Source organism: Chiroxiphia lanceolata, chromosome 16 (assembly GCF_009829145.1).
Source record: "Chiroxiphia lanceolata isolate bChiLan1 chromosome 16, bChiLan1.pri, whole genome shotgun sequence".
In the NCBI taxonomy this organism is placed as follows: domain Eukaryota; kingdom Metazoa; phylum Chordata; class Aves; order Passeriformes; family Pipridae; genus Chiroxiphia; species Chiroxiphia lanceolata.
Window position 1 is genome coordinate 15948023 of NC_045652.1, and position 16449 is coordinate 15964471.

The 16449-nt window shown below is 45.5% G+C and overlaps 1 protein-coding gene across 7 annotated transcripts in view; it reads right to left on the reverse strand.

The window, feature by feature from the left end:
* The window catches only part of ARHGAP17 (Rho GTPase activating protein 17), a 42553-nt gene that overhangs the window by 13423 nt on the left and 12681 nt on the right, over positions 1-16449 (reverse strand). For 6 of the 7 annotated variants that reach the window (XM_032703794.1, XM_032703788.1, XM_032703789.1 and 3 more), the window contains exons 2-9: positions 9137-9176; positions 5427-5531; positions 4493-4569; positions 3290-3401; positions 3027-3103; positions 2627-2738; positions 1810-1878; positions 1571-1652 (exon numbers count right to left, since the gene is read on the reverse strand). In XM_032703794.1, the coding sequence (XP_032559685.1) occupies positions 1571-1652; positions 1810-1878; positions 2627-2738; positions 3027-3103; positions 3290-3401; positions 4493-4569; positions 5427-5531; positions 9137-9176 (674 nt within the window). Of the gene's footprint in view, positions 1-1570; positions 1653-1809; positions 1879-2626; positions 2739-3026; positions 3104-3289; positions 3402-4492; positions 4570-5422; positions 5535-9136; positions 9177-16449 lie in introns of those variants that run through there. The other variant, XM_032703795.1, reaches the window with a different exon arrangement.

Sequence of the window (16449 nt, forward strand, 5' to 3'; positions counted from 1 at the left end):
TTAGTATATATGCGTTATTTCTTTTACGTGGAAAAAAGGCCAAGAAAGACAAAAACTTCAGAGGACTTGAAAGAGTGCTCTGAAGATACAAAGTGTTTCTGCAAAAGATTTAATTCACCCTTTTTCTTTATAAAACCACATCACCCACTTCCCTCCTAAGGCTTTAGTCCTTCTCATTCATTAACACGCCATGAGATGCACATGGCATTTCCCAAGAGTTGCAAGTTACAGCAAAAATTAGGAAAAGAGACCTCAGTACTTGTTCAAAGTCACAGTAAGTCTCAGACCCCATCCCTGGAAGTGTCCCAGCCCAGGCTGGACAGGACTTGGAGCAACCTGGGGTACTGGAAGGTGTTCCTGCCCATGGCAGGGGGTGGAACGAGATGAGTTTAAGGTCCCTTCCAACCCCAAACATCCCAGGATTCTGTGATTCCAATTTCCACTGCAGCTAGAAAAACAGCTGAGGTAATTCCCTACCCTGGCTGATGGAGCACTCACCCACCATGGCTCCCAACCCACCTTCCAGGGAGGCCAGTTCTGAAACACTTTTTCCTCAGTTGCTTTGTACAAACTTTTCATACAATAACAAATTTAAAGCAGTGATGAAGAGCCTTCTGTAGAGCCCTTCTGCAGCCCTGCTGCTCTACAGACATCACCTGCTTGCTTTCTCTCATCTCCAAACTGACAGGGTACAGATATTCTGTACCACCTTCCAGCATGATGCTCCCTTTTATTTATGTATTAAATGGTTCAGCTTTTACAACTTGCCTGTGACCCACAACTGAAGATACTGAGCCTTGTTCAGCTCAGATTATATTTTTCTTAGACTTTGTTCACCTGTTTCTCCAAGGCACTCAGAAAATTCAGGGCCAGCACAGCCAGTTTTTAGGAGAGCAGTTTCCAAAACACATGGTGCATCTTCATCCCAAATCCTCAGTGATATCAGTGATACACCTTAAGCTCTTACTGACAGCAGGAAGCTTTGCAGCAGTTCCATTTCTTCTTAGGGAAGAAGTGAAGCTGTATAATACCCTTTTTTAAACAGCTGATAATCAGCACAAGAACCTAAACCCTCCATTTTCCAGCATAAAGTGCATGCCAGGAAAGAGGATTGCACAAAATGAGGGGGGGGAAAAAAAAAAAAAATCAAGCTCCTTAAATACATGGAGTTTTCCTGATAATCACCTGGTAATCATTCAAGAACCAAGGACCCCTAATATGTTCCTAAATCACAACGACACTTTCATTGGCCTAAAAAGCCAGGTATGAATCAGCAAAAGGGCACATGATAACAAGGAAGAAGTGTAAGCAAATAGAAAAATCCTTCCTTTACCCTCCTATCAGAGGTATCAGAGAGATCCTTCATATTTTATTAGTGTGTTAAATATGGCTGGAGAACTCCAGAGAACACGAAGATGGAATTATGCTTGGGAATGTAAAATTGTTAAGTAGATCAAAATGGCCTTATTAAATCAGTGTGCATGCAAGAGAATCAAGATAAAGGAGGAGAATATTGTGCATAGGTGGCACAGGCAAGGAGAAGCATCAGCCAGAGCACAGGTTACTTTACCTTGATGGGCTTGAATTTCGGGAAGGACCTTTTCTATGACTGCTAATGCTTTTCTATGGTAATCTGCTTGTGCTTCTAATAACTGAGAACAGAAGCCACATTTTAAAAACAAAAAGAGCATTAGCTTCTGATGAGCACATAAGACAAGACTAGAAGGTTTAGCACTCAAAATGTCATCTTTGAGAACTGAGTGTCTGTGCACAGATGTGCTGAGTCAGAGTCATACTGAAAATACTCACCATAACAAAACATCGAGCATATTCCCCTTCTTTGGACACAAAGCTATACATGTCTGCTGCAAGCTGATCCTTTGGGAAAGAGAAGAATGTAAAATAGTACATCAAATTTAGAGGAGCATTTCAAATTACCCAGACAGACAGATTTCCCCGTGTTTACTTTGCCTGCAGTAAGTTTGAACTGTCAATTCAAGCACTACAGGAAGCAGAAATGCACCTGCTCTGCTACATGTATTCCTCAAGCAAAACGAATTCAAAATGCTTAACTGCTTTATACAGCAAAGCAGTTGCCCACTTCAGTCAACAACTGGACTGAATGGCAATATGATATTTATGGCATTCAAAGACAAGGACTAATAAAAGCGGGTTCGGTCCCCAGCTCAGCTGCAGCATAATGAAGTATTTGCCAACTGAGAAGTGACACTGAATGTGAGCTGCTCGGAGCTGTAACAGTCACAGTGTTCCTTGGATGGCACAGCTTGAATTTCATCCAGGAAGCTCCCACTGCACGGCTGCTCCACGGCTCGGAGCACCCAGCACCCTGACATTCATCAGGGCTGGGACACAGTTCCTCCTCAGAACTGCCTCAGACTGAAACAGAAAACAGTGTAAAATACCCAACTTAAAAAAATCCCCAGAGTTCCTCATTAAATTAAAGCAATTCAGAGATCAGCTGGCACTAAAATAGCCTTAAGACAATCAGTTGAACAGCCACATGATTTGCAGCTGCAGCACTCGGGCGGTTCCAGGCTGAAGCAGCAGCTCCGATCGCTGCTCCTGCTAATGGGAGATGTGGGAAGGACACTCCTCCTGTCCATACCTTGCACTGCTCCACTTTATTTCCAGCTTCATCCATCTCTTCCTTAAGAGATTCTATTTTCGAAGGATGTACTTGGAAATTTGTTCCTGAAGTCTTGTGGGCTTGGTTGTATCTGTGGAAGAAAAGCAGAACACTGAAGTGAACTGGAAAGAAAAAGAATTTCCGACATTTTCCCAACTATATACAGGCATCTAAGAGCTCCAAGATCTTGATTCTGTTTGGATCTAGTAGTCATGGGTTCTTTTTAGGTGCAACTTAAATGTAAGTTTGTCTTTTCTCACCTAAGCATTCCTTGCACACAATAGCATTTCAAAAGCAAGTACCAGATCAGATGCCATGAGATGCCAACAAGAAGTTCACATGACTAGAAAAGCACCCAGTAATTAAAATTCTTTCTTACCTTCCCCTTGCAGAATCCCAGTCCAGCACCAGCTTTGCAAGCTGCTTCCTCTGCTTCTGAATGTTCGGGATCTCTGTCTAAAATGAGAATTTAGATTTTTAAATTGTGCATTGCAATAAACTCCATGTTGTAGCCCTCACATCCACTTTCCACCACACAGGGCTCCTTAAACCAGTTTTATTGTTAGCAATGAGAGAAACCCTTTTTGCTCAGGGTATCCACAAATCCAGATGTATTTCTTCAGTCAGGCTGAGGTGACTCACCTCTGTTAACAGGCACAGTGGATCTAGAACTTCTCTCTCAATCTGTACTTCATGCTGAGAGAGCTCCATTGCCAGTTTATTCTCTGCATCCCCACAGGTATCCAGCATTTTCCTTTAAGAATTACAGGAAATTGTCAAGTGAGTTACTATTGACTGAAGAAGAAAGATTCAGACCAGAGCAGTGGGGGCCCTTCTGGGAAGCTTTGTGCTGTACAGAGCAAATTATCACTCACTGGCATAAACCCAAACACTCTGTGCTGTCAGGGACAAACCTGGGACAGGCAAGGAGTGTGATTAAACCTGTCTCTTCTAAAATTCCTGAGCCATGACAACATTTTGGAGGCTTTAAGACATCCAGGTGATTATACCAGCCCTAAAGGCACAGAAGTCAGTATTTATTTCCAAGCCCATCCTTCCATCTCACCAGATGCAGGAAAACTGCTCAATGCAGTATTTGATTTTCTCCTAAGCCCTTTTAATGTGAAAGTCTTAACACCCTAATGCCAAGCAACCCCATATGCAACAGTCTTAGGCTCCAAACCCATGATCTGACCTTAATTTTAAGATTGTTCTAAGGAAAAGCCCTATTCCCTAGGGGTTTTATCCACATTTACATCTCCTGCAGTGGCTCACAATTACATACACAAAGGTTTTTAAGGTCATTCTACCATGACCAACAGCAATGAGGAAACCCACTTGCTCTAGGAATTCAGAATATGGGATGTTCATTTGTTTCAGCCACTTTACTGTAAATTGCAAATAACCACTTTGCCAGGATAGTTAAATTGGGATTATTTTAAACTAGAAGCCATTAATACAAATTGGTATTAAGTCATTAAATCAAACCTGAGAATGCAGTTCATAATATAATAAAAATGCAGTTTCATTGTAGAATACACTACATTTTAAACTTCAAATGGAGATAATAATTCAGCTAATCCACCAGGACAAAAGCCATTTTCAAAAGCTTTTATGATAGCAGAGAATCGGAATCCTCTGGAATGCAATTCAGCCTAAAACTTGCCCCCAAATCATTCCAGAAAAACTGCTTGCTCACTGTTTCTCCCTTTGGATTAGAGAAGGAATCTGGGAATATTAAGTTTCATTACACTGAAACCAGGCTTTGTGCACCCAGAGTCTCTAATTAGAGCCCTGCAGGCAATAAAATGTCAGACTGCAAGTCAAAGGAAGGCAAATACTTACCCCAGCAGAGTTTCATCACTCAGTTGGACTGATCCTTCTTGCATATTTTGAGCTAGAGCTGTTAGAGGAAGTTTTTTCTGTGGAACAGAAGGAACAGTGCTTAGCTTAGTGCTAGTCACTCTTTCCAGCTTTCCCAGTACATCCCCTCTAAGCTTTTCTCCTCTTCCATATGGTTTCTATTACACACACACGCAGCTCATTCTTGGACTTGAAGAAAATGCCAAGTCACAGAAAGTTTCAAGCCTCAAGACTCCTGTTCTCTGATACTCTGAAAAACACTTTCTTTTCAGTCTTAGCTGGAATGACTGGCCCAAAACTTATCTCAACTACTGCCAATGAGAGATAAACAGCTTTAACTTGAGATTTAAGGAACCAGCTTGTCACATCTCTCTCCCAGAGATTCTGTGTGCCCCTGCTTTCAGGTCTCTGTTACTCAGTAAAAGGAGAAAACTTGAATGTTAATTATTTCTGGTTCTAATGCTTTAAGAAAAACTACCTATGGCTTTACTAAAGAGTGGTAGAAGTCAAATGTGTACAGAAAAACATTTACAGTCAACTGGAGGTGTCAGTGCCCAAAAGGCAATTCTAAACATGAGGGGTTTGATCAGAGCTGCAGAGTAGCTGCTCTTAGCTGGGTCTCCTGAAAGCTCTGAGCACTCAGGGGACTGCAGAGATAAGTGAGTGTCCTGACACTGCCAAGGTATTCCAAGGCTGTGCTGTTTTGCTTGGATGGGGCATTGCAGCTGGTATTTCACCAATGCCCACACGTGAGCTGACTGGGCACAGTTCTCCTCCCCTGGCTCATGTGGGGCAGAGCAGCCGAGCTGTACCTCAGGGCCAGCCCTCGCCAGCCCAGCCTGGGCAGACAGGCCCTGGGCAGACAGGCCCTGGGCAGACAGGCCCTGGGCAGACAGGCCCTGGCAGCTGCACTTACGTGTCTCTTGTCGGGGTCTGTGCCATGCTGGCCCTGCAGACACGCGATCAGGCGCTTCTGGGCCAGGTGGCACACGGACCTCACGGCGTCCAGGCGCCTCTCGATCTGGTGGGCCCGAGGGGGACGGAGGAGGAAGAGAAAACCAAACAGAAAACAGAAGTTATTTCCCTGGCCTCAGCAGAAAACCTTCCCCCCGCACCACACTCCGCTCCGGGTTGCATTTTTCTCAAATTCTCCAGCTCACAATTCAGCTGCTCAGCAGAAGTGCCCGGCAGCAAAAATGCTTGGACAGAGATTTAAATTGTTTTTTTTCCTCAGTGGCACAGCAGCTCAGTCAGAGCTCACAGCACTGCAGAGCGGGAGAAAACATTGCCCCTGCTTGTCACCTCGGCCAAAGGAATCAGGCTGACACTTGCCATCTGAGATGAATGGCACACACAGGTATCTAAGACACTGATTTAGGGGGAAAACTCGGTTTTTCACTGTGACCTTGTAAAGGAGGTGCCGAAGACATGTCTGACAGCTCATTCACAGTGTGAACTGTACTCTAGGCTTCCCCCTGCATGTCCTTCCCTGGCTGTTAACTACAAGGACAAAGCTCCTACATGATGAGCAATACAGTATTTTCAGGGAGAGATTAATGGGATTCGAAAGGGATATGGAATTAAAATAATAAGTGTCAAAGTACAAACAAGAGTTCTATTTATCAACATATAATTCAAACATGGCTTAATACACAGACAGTGAATATGACAAATATATACATGGTAAACTCTTCTTTTAAGGGATTTTAAGTAAAGAATTTGGACTATTTTATTTCAAAGAACATCAAAAGCAAACAAAGTGATGAGCAGTGGGACAGAACTGCTCATGGCACCGAGCCTCTGTGCACAGCACCCAAAGAATGCTGTTTATCTGCATTTTGATGACTCACCAAGAATAACAGGAGGCCCTTTGGAATGGATTCTATTTAAAAAGCAAGGAAAAAGAAGTAGATTTCATCTGTAGAAATAATCTGAACAGACTCCAGTTTTTGATACAGCTCTAAAATTACTTCAGTTATATTTTCAGGAGGCAAGATGAATCCAAGTTGAAGTGCTCAAAAAGCTCAGTAAAAATCCATAAGAGTAAAATAAGGTGCAGAGAAACTGCTCAGGGACTGCTCTGAAAGCACAAGGCTTCATCTTTTATTTACAGAGCATGGAGCAACAACTTCAAAATTAAGTCCAGGTAAAAACCAGCCCATATGGAGATACATGAAAAAGAAGATCTTGTTTGTGGTATACTGATGTGCTATCTTCAAAATTAAATGCCTGAATTCTAGAATGGTTTGGGTTAGAGAAGGGACCTTAAAGCCCACCCAGTCTCACCCCCTGCCATGGGCAGGGACACCTTCCACTAGCCCAGGTTGCTCCAAGCCCCGTCCATCCTGGCCTTGGACACTTCCAGGGATCCAGGGGCAGCCACAGCTTCTCTGGGCAACCTGTGCCAGGGCCTCCCCACCCTCACAGGGAAGAAATACCCCCAACACATTCTAAACCTTCCACTAGTTATGAAAGAATTAATTTCTTTTTAAGACTTCTTAAAATCCTGAGCACAGGGTTTTTCCACCCCTGACACATGGTGACACCCTGTCCCTGCAGCACCTCAGGGATCCCTGCAGCCCAGGGCAGCCCTGCCTGGTGGCTCATGTTCCTTAGAAAGACTCTGGAGCACACACATTCCTAACAGGCTCTTTCCAGGCACCCTAAATGCCAAACTCAGAGGGCAGATGACTGATAGGAGGAACATGACCCCAGAACTTCATGATAATACACTCTCCTCTCTGATCTGCTTTTTAGTTCAAAGATGTCAGGAAAACCATAAAGGACATTAATCTCCTTCAAGCCACCTTTGAACCAACAATGTGACCCACAGGCCACGCTGTCTGTCCCCTCAGGGCATCTGCAGAGCGCAGAACATCACACAATTGCTTTATTATCTGCTACAAAGCCATGCCAGAAAGTGGGGCTATTGTACAAGCCCTTCCAGTACTGAATTATATCCCTTGTCTTCAGACAGGAACACATTTAACAGACACTTCAGATGGAGCACAACCCTTCAGAAAACAGAACAAAAAAAGCCATGACAATCCTGAGGCAAAGCTTGAGCTAAATATAAAAAGAGGCCAACTGTGAACCATGTTTATCAAGCAAGCAGCACCACGTTTCCAAGCTCTTGGGTTAGATAAGAGCCTCCTGCCCCTCTACAAGCCCCCAAGAGCAAACAAACAAGTGAGTAAATTCTTCCACTTGGGTGTAGCCAGGCTGCTCAGGGCCTGGGAAAGCCTTGCTTGCAAAATTTTTTTGGCAACAAGCAGCAGGGCTTTTGGCTTTCACTTCTTTTTACTGTTCTGCAGCTAAGCAAGAAAACAGATGGGCCCTTGCAAGCTATCAAGGTGTTTAACATCCTTTATGTCATTTCATTGTACATCTGCTCAGAAAATAAGAACAGGATTGTCAAACTGTTCAGGTGTTTATAGTTTAACCAAAGCAGTCCCCTGAAAACGGGGTGAAACGTTTCAGGTCAGCTCATTCCACCATTACACTGGCACAGGTTGCCCAGAGAAGCTGTGGCTGCCCCAGCCCTGGAAGTGTCCAAGGCCAGGCTGGCCAGGGCCTGGAGTCACCTGGTCTGGTGGAAGGTGTCCCTGCCCATGGCAGGGGGTGGCACTGGATGAGCTTTAAAGTCCCCTCTAATGTGCCTAATTCAAGTTTGAAGGCTGATACGCTCCCTCATCTTCTCCTTGAACCCGAGCAGCTGGAGAGATCTGAACTAGAAGCACTTGCATCATCTGTTTGGCTTCCTGTCCCAGGCACAGGTCCTGACCTCAGGCACCCTGAGCTGCTTTGGAATTCATTAGAAAGAACCAGCACACTCGAGGTGCCACAGCAGCCTTCCCTCACAATTTGTGTTCCTTTCACAAGTCTCTCATAAAGAAACCAGAGGAAGAGAACTATGTAGGACAAGACTGTATTTAAATTTGCTCTATGTAGTCAGTCACCCTTGTTAATCTGACAGTTGCAACTCAAATTCCACCATGAAAGTCATGTTTGATGAAATGATATCCTTTTCACAAAGATGACAAGTCTGCAAACAAATCAACTGTCAGCGTGACAAATTTGAGAACGAATATCACAAGCTAAACAAGAAGCATTTGTACATTTATTTAACATCAGAAGCTAAACAAGAAGGATTTGTACACTTATAACAATAAGCAATAACAGACTTTAAGGAAATAAATTGCCATTCTCTACTAGCAAGCAGTTGATATGGTTTTTTTGCCACTTCTCTTAAGGCCTGTTCAAGAGAAACAGAAGTGAGGACAGAAATTTGCCGTGCCCAGTCAGAGCTTCTTCACCCTCCACCACAGACTGGCAAGTATCAGCACCAGAGGTTTGTGAGCTTATCAAGCTCGTTCATCTAATTAAAAGAAAATGCTCCCTCCTTCACTGTATCAGGCCACGTGACTGGATTCAGAAATAGAAGTACTGAGGTTTTTTATTCAAAATGTATCCCCAGTTTTTTCATGTGTTTAGAAGTCAAAGACATCCAGGTTTCTATCCCTGACGTGCAGGATTTTATCCCCACATTAGGTACTCCACAAACCTCAGAAGGCTCAAACTTCACAAGGAGCACTTAAAGAACACATAAGAAGTGTGTTACAATACCTGCAAGAGGTCTTCACTGAGTACCTCTGTTTTCTCAGCCCTAGGGGAAGAAAAAAGACATTGTCAGACAACTGGCAAGTTCAGGGTCAAAGATTGCCTCAACAATTCCAATAAAACCTGCTCAGTTCCAAATTAGAATCCCATTACAACCATTGCTGGAAACGCCCCCATGTCCACCATGTCACACACAGCCCTTACTCCCAGCACAGGGAGCTTGGGAAGCCCTGACATTCCTGGAATCCCAGCCTGCAGCACAAATCCTCTGCACCAAGTTCTCCATGGTCCTTCCAGCCTCACATGGATGAACCCAGAGCAAAGCAGAGCCCTGAGTCACTCCACTGAGTGCACAGGAGTACTGAGGCAACTGGAGCTTCACTCCATGCTGGTAATCCACCTTAAAACATCTTGTATCAGTACACTTGAATGAAAAGGAATATAAAGACATGAGAAAAGCAGGAGAGGCACCTTCATCTTTTTGTATCTGAGCACTGCAGAGCTTTGTCCATCAGCAACCAGTGGAAAGGGCAGCCTGAGCCTTCCCTTAACCTCACACACACCTCCCCTTCACCAGAAACCTCCCACTGCCTCATTTTGCTGAATTCCACAACACTAAAACAATAGAAAAGATTTGGTACTTAAAAAGCTCATCACAGAAAAGGTCTAACCTTGATAGAAAAATGCTGAATACTTACACACACTTCCAGATAAAATACTCTCACTTGCTACAAACATACTCCAACCTTTACACACACAATTCCACACCTCCTTCTGATCCCAGTTTACACATAAACATTGAATTGTTTAATGTGGACACAGATTTATTTGTTGTTGGCTCACTGGCTCTAACAGTGTTCCACCCCACCTTTGCAACAATGACAAACCCAGCTCTCCCTGATCTCTTCCACTCGGCTGCTCACTGTTACTACACCTTTACACCATGGAGCACTTGGAGGGACTCCGGGATTCCCTTCTCCTATTCAGAGAGTTTCCCCTCCCTGCTGTCAGTCTCTCAGCTCCTACAGACTTTATCTGATCCTCAATCTGTTTAATAAGCCACTGCAAGCCTGGGCATGTACAGAAAGCTCATTTTCCTGATCAGGCTTCATCAGCTGAACACCCTGAACACCTCCAAGGACAAGATTCCTTCAGGTTTGGGTTCGTGTTTTTAAGGCATTTGACTTTAATTTCATGGCACATTATCTGCTTGAACTAGTTGTGAAACAGAAGGTGTTTAATAATTAAATACCAGAATAAAGTAATGCTCAAAACATCAACCAGACTCAAACGAAACACCCTGAAATACTCTGACAGCACTTGAATATTTATTTGTTGAGGAAAACACAGACCAGATTGATAAACTTTTCTCTCACCCAAACGGAAATATTTTGTCTGATGGAAATTACATCCTGTTAGAGAGTAATTATTTATTTTTATTTTTTTAGCCCTGCAAAATTACTAGAAATTACATGGCAGTACTACACTGTAAGAACACCCCAGTTAGAGCAGCACATTCTTAAACAGATTTTGATCTCACCTTAAGTGGCAGCTACCCCACAAGTCAGCTAACTGGTTTGATAGGAGAATCATGGAATGGTTTGGGTTGGAAGGGACCTTGAAGATCATCTCATCCCACCCCCTGCCACGGGCAGGGACACCTCCCACTATCCCAGGTTGCTCCAAGCCCCGTCCAACCTGGCCTTGGACACTTCCAGGGATGGGGCAGCCACAGCTTCTCTGGGCACCCTGTGCCAGTTCCAAATGTATTAAGATTTTCTAGTTGAAACAACCAGCATTTAACAGCAGGTGACCAAGGCAGTTTGCTGGAGCCCCAGCAGCTCAACTGCCAGTGGGCTCGACCCTCCCAAGGTAACCTGGAAAAGCAGCGAGACAGGGCAGTGCCTCCGGAGGAGTACAGGGATTAAGTGTGTCTGAGACTGGGGCAGAAGGAACAGGAGAGCAGCCACCTTCTCCATTGTTACAGACATCTGGATCATCATCTGTACATGGATCTCCACTACACAGATACATTTGTGGATGATCCATCCCTGGAAGTGTCCAAGGCCAGGTTGGATGGGGTTTGGAGTGACCTGGGATAGTGGGAGGTGTCCCTGCCCATGGCAAGGGGTGGAACAAGATGAGCTAGAAATCTGTTTAGAAATCTGAAGCTCCCACTGCCCTGTCTGTCCCCAGCCCTGGGCTGGGAGCAGGGAAAGGCAGATTAGAGGCGTTCCAGGAGGTCGTTCCCCCGGTGCTGACACACTTACCCTGACATGCTCCAGAACAGGCACCACAGAGCCAAGATCTGACAGACCAGAAGGCTCAGCCTGAACCCAACCAGCAGTTTGGGAAATTAAACAGCCACCCTGGGTGGTGCAATTCAAAACAACTTCTAAGAACCGGCCGAGCCCTCAGAGCTGGGTACGTGCACATCCTTAACCCACAGAGTTGCTGAGCACTGACAGCTCCTGGGACTCCTCCCACCCTGCAGCAACAGGCAAACCACTACAGGATTTGAAATTCACTTTTAGCTCTTGGGAATCACAAAATGCATTTTGTATCAGTTATCTTTAGAGGTAACTCTAAAGAGCTCCTATTAATATTATTCCTTATCTGTGTTCTACAGAACCTTCCATTAGACTACTATAAAGTTACTGGATGTTTTTGAATGGTTTTAGCCACAACATTAATGAAAAACCCACCACACAGAACAGAGCTTCCACTCAGCTTTAGAATCATGAATAGATTTCTCCTTCCCTTCCTTTTTCCTAGGAAATTATATCCATTGGAATGAAAAGCAATGACAGCTCAGAACTGTGCTAGCAAAACTTTGTTCCCATTTTAAATCTGGCCACCCACAGTCTATGGATAATTTTATATGTTTATCTTTAGCACTCTTTGTACACTGAACCAGTCTGTCAAGGATCTAAAGTCCCAGCTGGACACCCTGGATGTCCTTGGAATCAGGGATGCTCTCCCAGGCCTGGGTGGCAGCAGGAGCATGGCCAGGCCAGGCGGGTCAGAACAGCCACTGATGATGATGTCAGGCTCGGAAGTGAAGCAAGGGAAGACCTCACCCTTCCTGCAGGCCCACATTCCACCTTTAATGAGGAAGCCAAGAGAGAGCCACTAAATAATATTGTTTTTCGGTGATCACAACCATGAAAGAAAAAATGCAACCCTGTGATAGCAGCACAGCCCATCTCCTCTCTGAGCAGGGGAAGCAGCAAACCATCAAAGGGACCTGTCTCCCTCGGAATTACAGGTATGACCAGTTTAAAGTTTACACCCAACTGCAGCTTTGTGGGATGCTAATTCCTTCTGCTGGCTAACCAGGGAATCAGTAAACTTCTAGAAAAAAAACAGAATTTCTTTTTCACTACCAAACTTCTGTCCTCAGCCCTTGGCAGGGCTTACTTGCATCTTATCTAATGGAAGCGATGCAGAAATCCTTCTGGACTCAAGAACTAAGAACTGGAAGACTGAGCAGCAGAGTGTTCCCCAGGGCTCTCCCAAGCCCAGCAGTGCTGGTTTCTGGCCATCAGCCTGGAGACCCTCCACTGGAGCTTCCCCCAGGAGACACCCTGAGCACAGCCCAGCCTAACCCAAGCTGAGCTTCTGAAGCCCAGACTCCAGCCAGGGCTGTTTACATTCCCAGAGCTCAACTCCACACAGCCCAAACAGTTAATTCTGGGTTGCAAAACGAGGTCCCTCCAAGCCATTACTAATGGGGAAAGCACGCCCTGCCCCAGCCCCTCCCGGGCCCCAACGCCTGGACCGTGACCGCCATGGTCAGCAGCTGGCCCTGTGCCTCTGGAGGGCAGGATCCCCAGGAAAACCGGGACCTGGCCAGCCCAGAGCCTCCCAACACCTCTGGTGACAGAGGTGGCATTCCCAGAGGTGTCAGAGGTGGTATTGGCAGACGGGACAGAGCACAGCACGAGCAGCAGTCCGGGAATGCCGGACCGGGCACACATCCCAAACCACCACGGCAGCAGCACATGGGCCTTCAGCTGCCCACAGCCAAAATATCTGCCAGGCTGGCAGGGCTCCACTGGAGCAGAACAGAGCTGGTCCCCCGGGAAAGAAGGTTTCTGAGAACTGAAGTTTCTCTGCTACAACACCAGAACCTTGACATGAATCAACTGGTACCAAGGTCTTAATAAAAGTCAGCAGCACATTTTAAAAGACTGATTGCAAAACCAAAACTGAACAATCATTTTGTTATGGTTATAATCACCCCATTAATGAACAAAGAGGATAAAACTACCGAATTCCTTAAACCCAGTACTTTTAAACTGCTTTTCCCACAGTCCTGCCCACTGTGCAGAGCTCCACAAGCTGCTCCTTATGTCCATGCACTGTTCCTCTCCTGCATGGATACAACCACTGGTTCAGCTGGGATATAATAACTGCAATAATGTCACAGAAACAGCTGCTTTTCAGCCAGATCAGCTCCCCAGGGTCACCCTTCAGGCAAACAGCCTCCCTGCCACAGCTCGGAGTGGGAAGGTACCGAAGGGCAGGGCAGGTTCTGAGCATGTGAACAGCAGGTTCCTCAGGGACAGCCCAAACCCTGAGCAGAGCTGGCTTTGCACTCTGGGACACCACAACACTGAGAACTGTCATCTTTAATAAAACCCTTGTTTCTTCAAGCAAATTTTCTTTTCAGGACAGCAAGTGCCGTACTTGACATGAAATATGATACAGAACATCAAAGCTGGAGCCATTTCCTGTTTGGGGATGGCATGGCCAGAATAATTGCCTTTACTCACTCCAAACAAAAACCAATTGGTTTTACAGAGGAAAGACTGTTTTTTTTTGTTCTAGACATGTTAATTACAATAACTTAGCCTGCTGTGACATTTTAAAAATGTATTGCATGTGCCACCAGTCAGCCTCTCAGTATTCTATGGTATAATTCTTTTTATTTTCCCTTCCTTCTGGTCCAGCCCAGCCCAGCCCAAAGCCCAACCCAGTATGCCAGGCTCTGCTGCAGCTCAAGGCCTGGCTCAGCCCTGAGCAGGGTGGGCAGAACAGCTCCCACCCCATGGGTTTAAAACTGGTCTCCTCACTTGGGTCATTTTTCAGCTCCTTCACATTTTCAGGCCACATCTGGAAACAGCAGATGGGAATTCCTCAGATAATAGTGTTTATCTTCCATGGGGAAAGAATTTACATTTCCACGTATAAAACGAAGGCGCTCCACTAAACCAACACCGGAGATTTTAAAAAAATAAATCTTCAGCTAAACAATATCTGAGATATCACTGGTCCTACCCATCACCAGGGCATCAGTCCTGATCTCCAAGGCAGGTCAAAGCTACAGAACCACTGCAAGAGGGACCTTTGGCAAGGGCACATAGTGACAGGTTAAGGGGGAATGGCTTCCCACTGCCACAGGGCAGGGTTAGATGGGATATTAGGAAGAAATTCTTCCCAGGGAGGGTGGGGAGGTCCTGGCACAGGTTGCCCAGAGAAGCTGTGGCTGCCCCACCCCTGGAAGTGTCCAAGGCCAGGTTGGACGGGGCTTGGAGCAACCTGGGCCAGTGGGAGGTGTCCCTGCCCATGGCAGGGGGTGGAACGGGATGAACTTCAAGGTCCCTTCAAACCTGGGCCATTCCATGATTCCATGAAATCCACACTCCTGAAAGGCGAACCAGGAAGGAACAAGGGCAAACCTGATCTAAGAGCCATAAAACCTTGGCCATTCCCAGCAGAACAAGTGACTCAGTTGAAATGTCACTGTGGAAACAGAACCCTTGACTCACGCTCGGCTGGGCAGTGGCGCTGGCAGAGGTGATGCCAGGGGAGGGCAGCGACAAGGCCCCGATCCCGAACTCTGGAAAGGTTTCAGTGGAAGCAGGAGACATCCACTCGACACAGGAGACAGAAGTAAAGCCAGCCTTCCCTGCTGGGTGGTTTTTCCTCAAACAAAGCCTGTGTTTGTTACCAGGAGTAACCAGCTCAGCTCGCTGGTGAGGTAACACTGGGAGCACCTTCGCGGGGCTGGCAGCACATCCTGCCTTGCTTTCCACATACAATAGACAGGACTTGCTGCCAGGAAAAATGGAAGAATCAGCAACTCTGTTCCAAAACAAGGAATCCAGAATTAATGATGGCAATTGCCCTTCAAAAAGGTTTGCTTTTTTAACACTCACCAAGAAAACTTCATAGAAAATACAGCTTCAAGGTGTTTCAGGACCACAAGCTCACTCCTCCCCGTTTGCCCTTGTGCTAATATTTTCAAAAGGAAGCCAACACAACCCAAAGTAAGTATCAACATTTTGAAGTGGCTTTAAAATGTTTAAAAATAACTCAGAGAAAACTGTCAGATGACAGTCACTACTTTCAGTATTAGTGTTTAGGGAACACCACACACAACCAGTCACTAGTATGACTTTCGGTTTGCCTCCTACCCCATTTTTTACCCAGATTAACAATATAAACTTCTGTACAAGTATTAAAAGTGATTTCATCGTAAATCTGGTGACAACAGATGCTTCAGAATCACATCAAAGGCTGCTGTTTTGGAGCTCACCCACCAGCTGCAAATTCTGTGCTTCCAGTCCTTTAGAATGGCTTTAAAAATGGTGCATCACCTCCAAGGCACCAGACACCTTGGAGCTACAAAACTACAGTTCAGGTCTCAAAAAATGGATAAAGATTTCTGCTCCTTTGTCTTCCTCCTTCATTTTCTCCAGAGTTCCCCATCAAACTGTGCTTGGTCACTCCAAGTAAAAGCTGCAGCTTTGATCCTGCCTGTAATGTCAGCCGTGGATGTGGCAGCACGGAGCTCTGATGAAAGGCAGAGCAGCTTTAGGGGGATAATCACCTTGGAAGGAAGGCGGAACGTTCCTGGGCAGTGCAGGGAAACCCATGACAGACTGTTCACATTAGTGGATCTGAAATTCCTGCCCTGGTGAAATGGATCCAAGGCTCCTCTCTGGAGCGAGGCAGTAAATTTAGCTCTTTAGAACAACCACAGCTCAAGCCAAATCCTATTTTCGGGCCACTCTCCCAGAGAAGGGCTCAGCAGCGAGGCCCTGCACAGCCTTCTTGTAAAACACACATCGCAGTGCTTGCAATGTTAGAGCTGAGTATTACACCAAACAAGGGGCAGTTTAACAAAATCACTGTTCACACAGTTAAGTCTATGTTTCAAACCTAGGCAGATAATTTTGAGCCACAGCACTGAAAATTTGAGATTAATTTAAGTTGAACTTTCTATATGGCAAAAATACAACTGTGGTTTAAATGTAGAACCGCATTTAAAGTTTGGTTTGAGGGAGGATGTGATGATTCAGAGAGCAGCT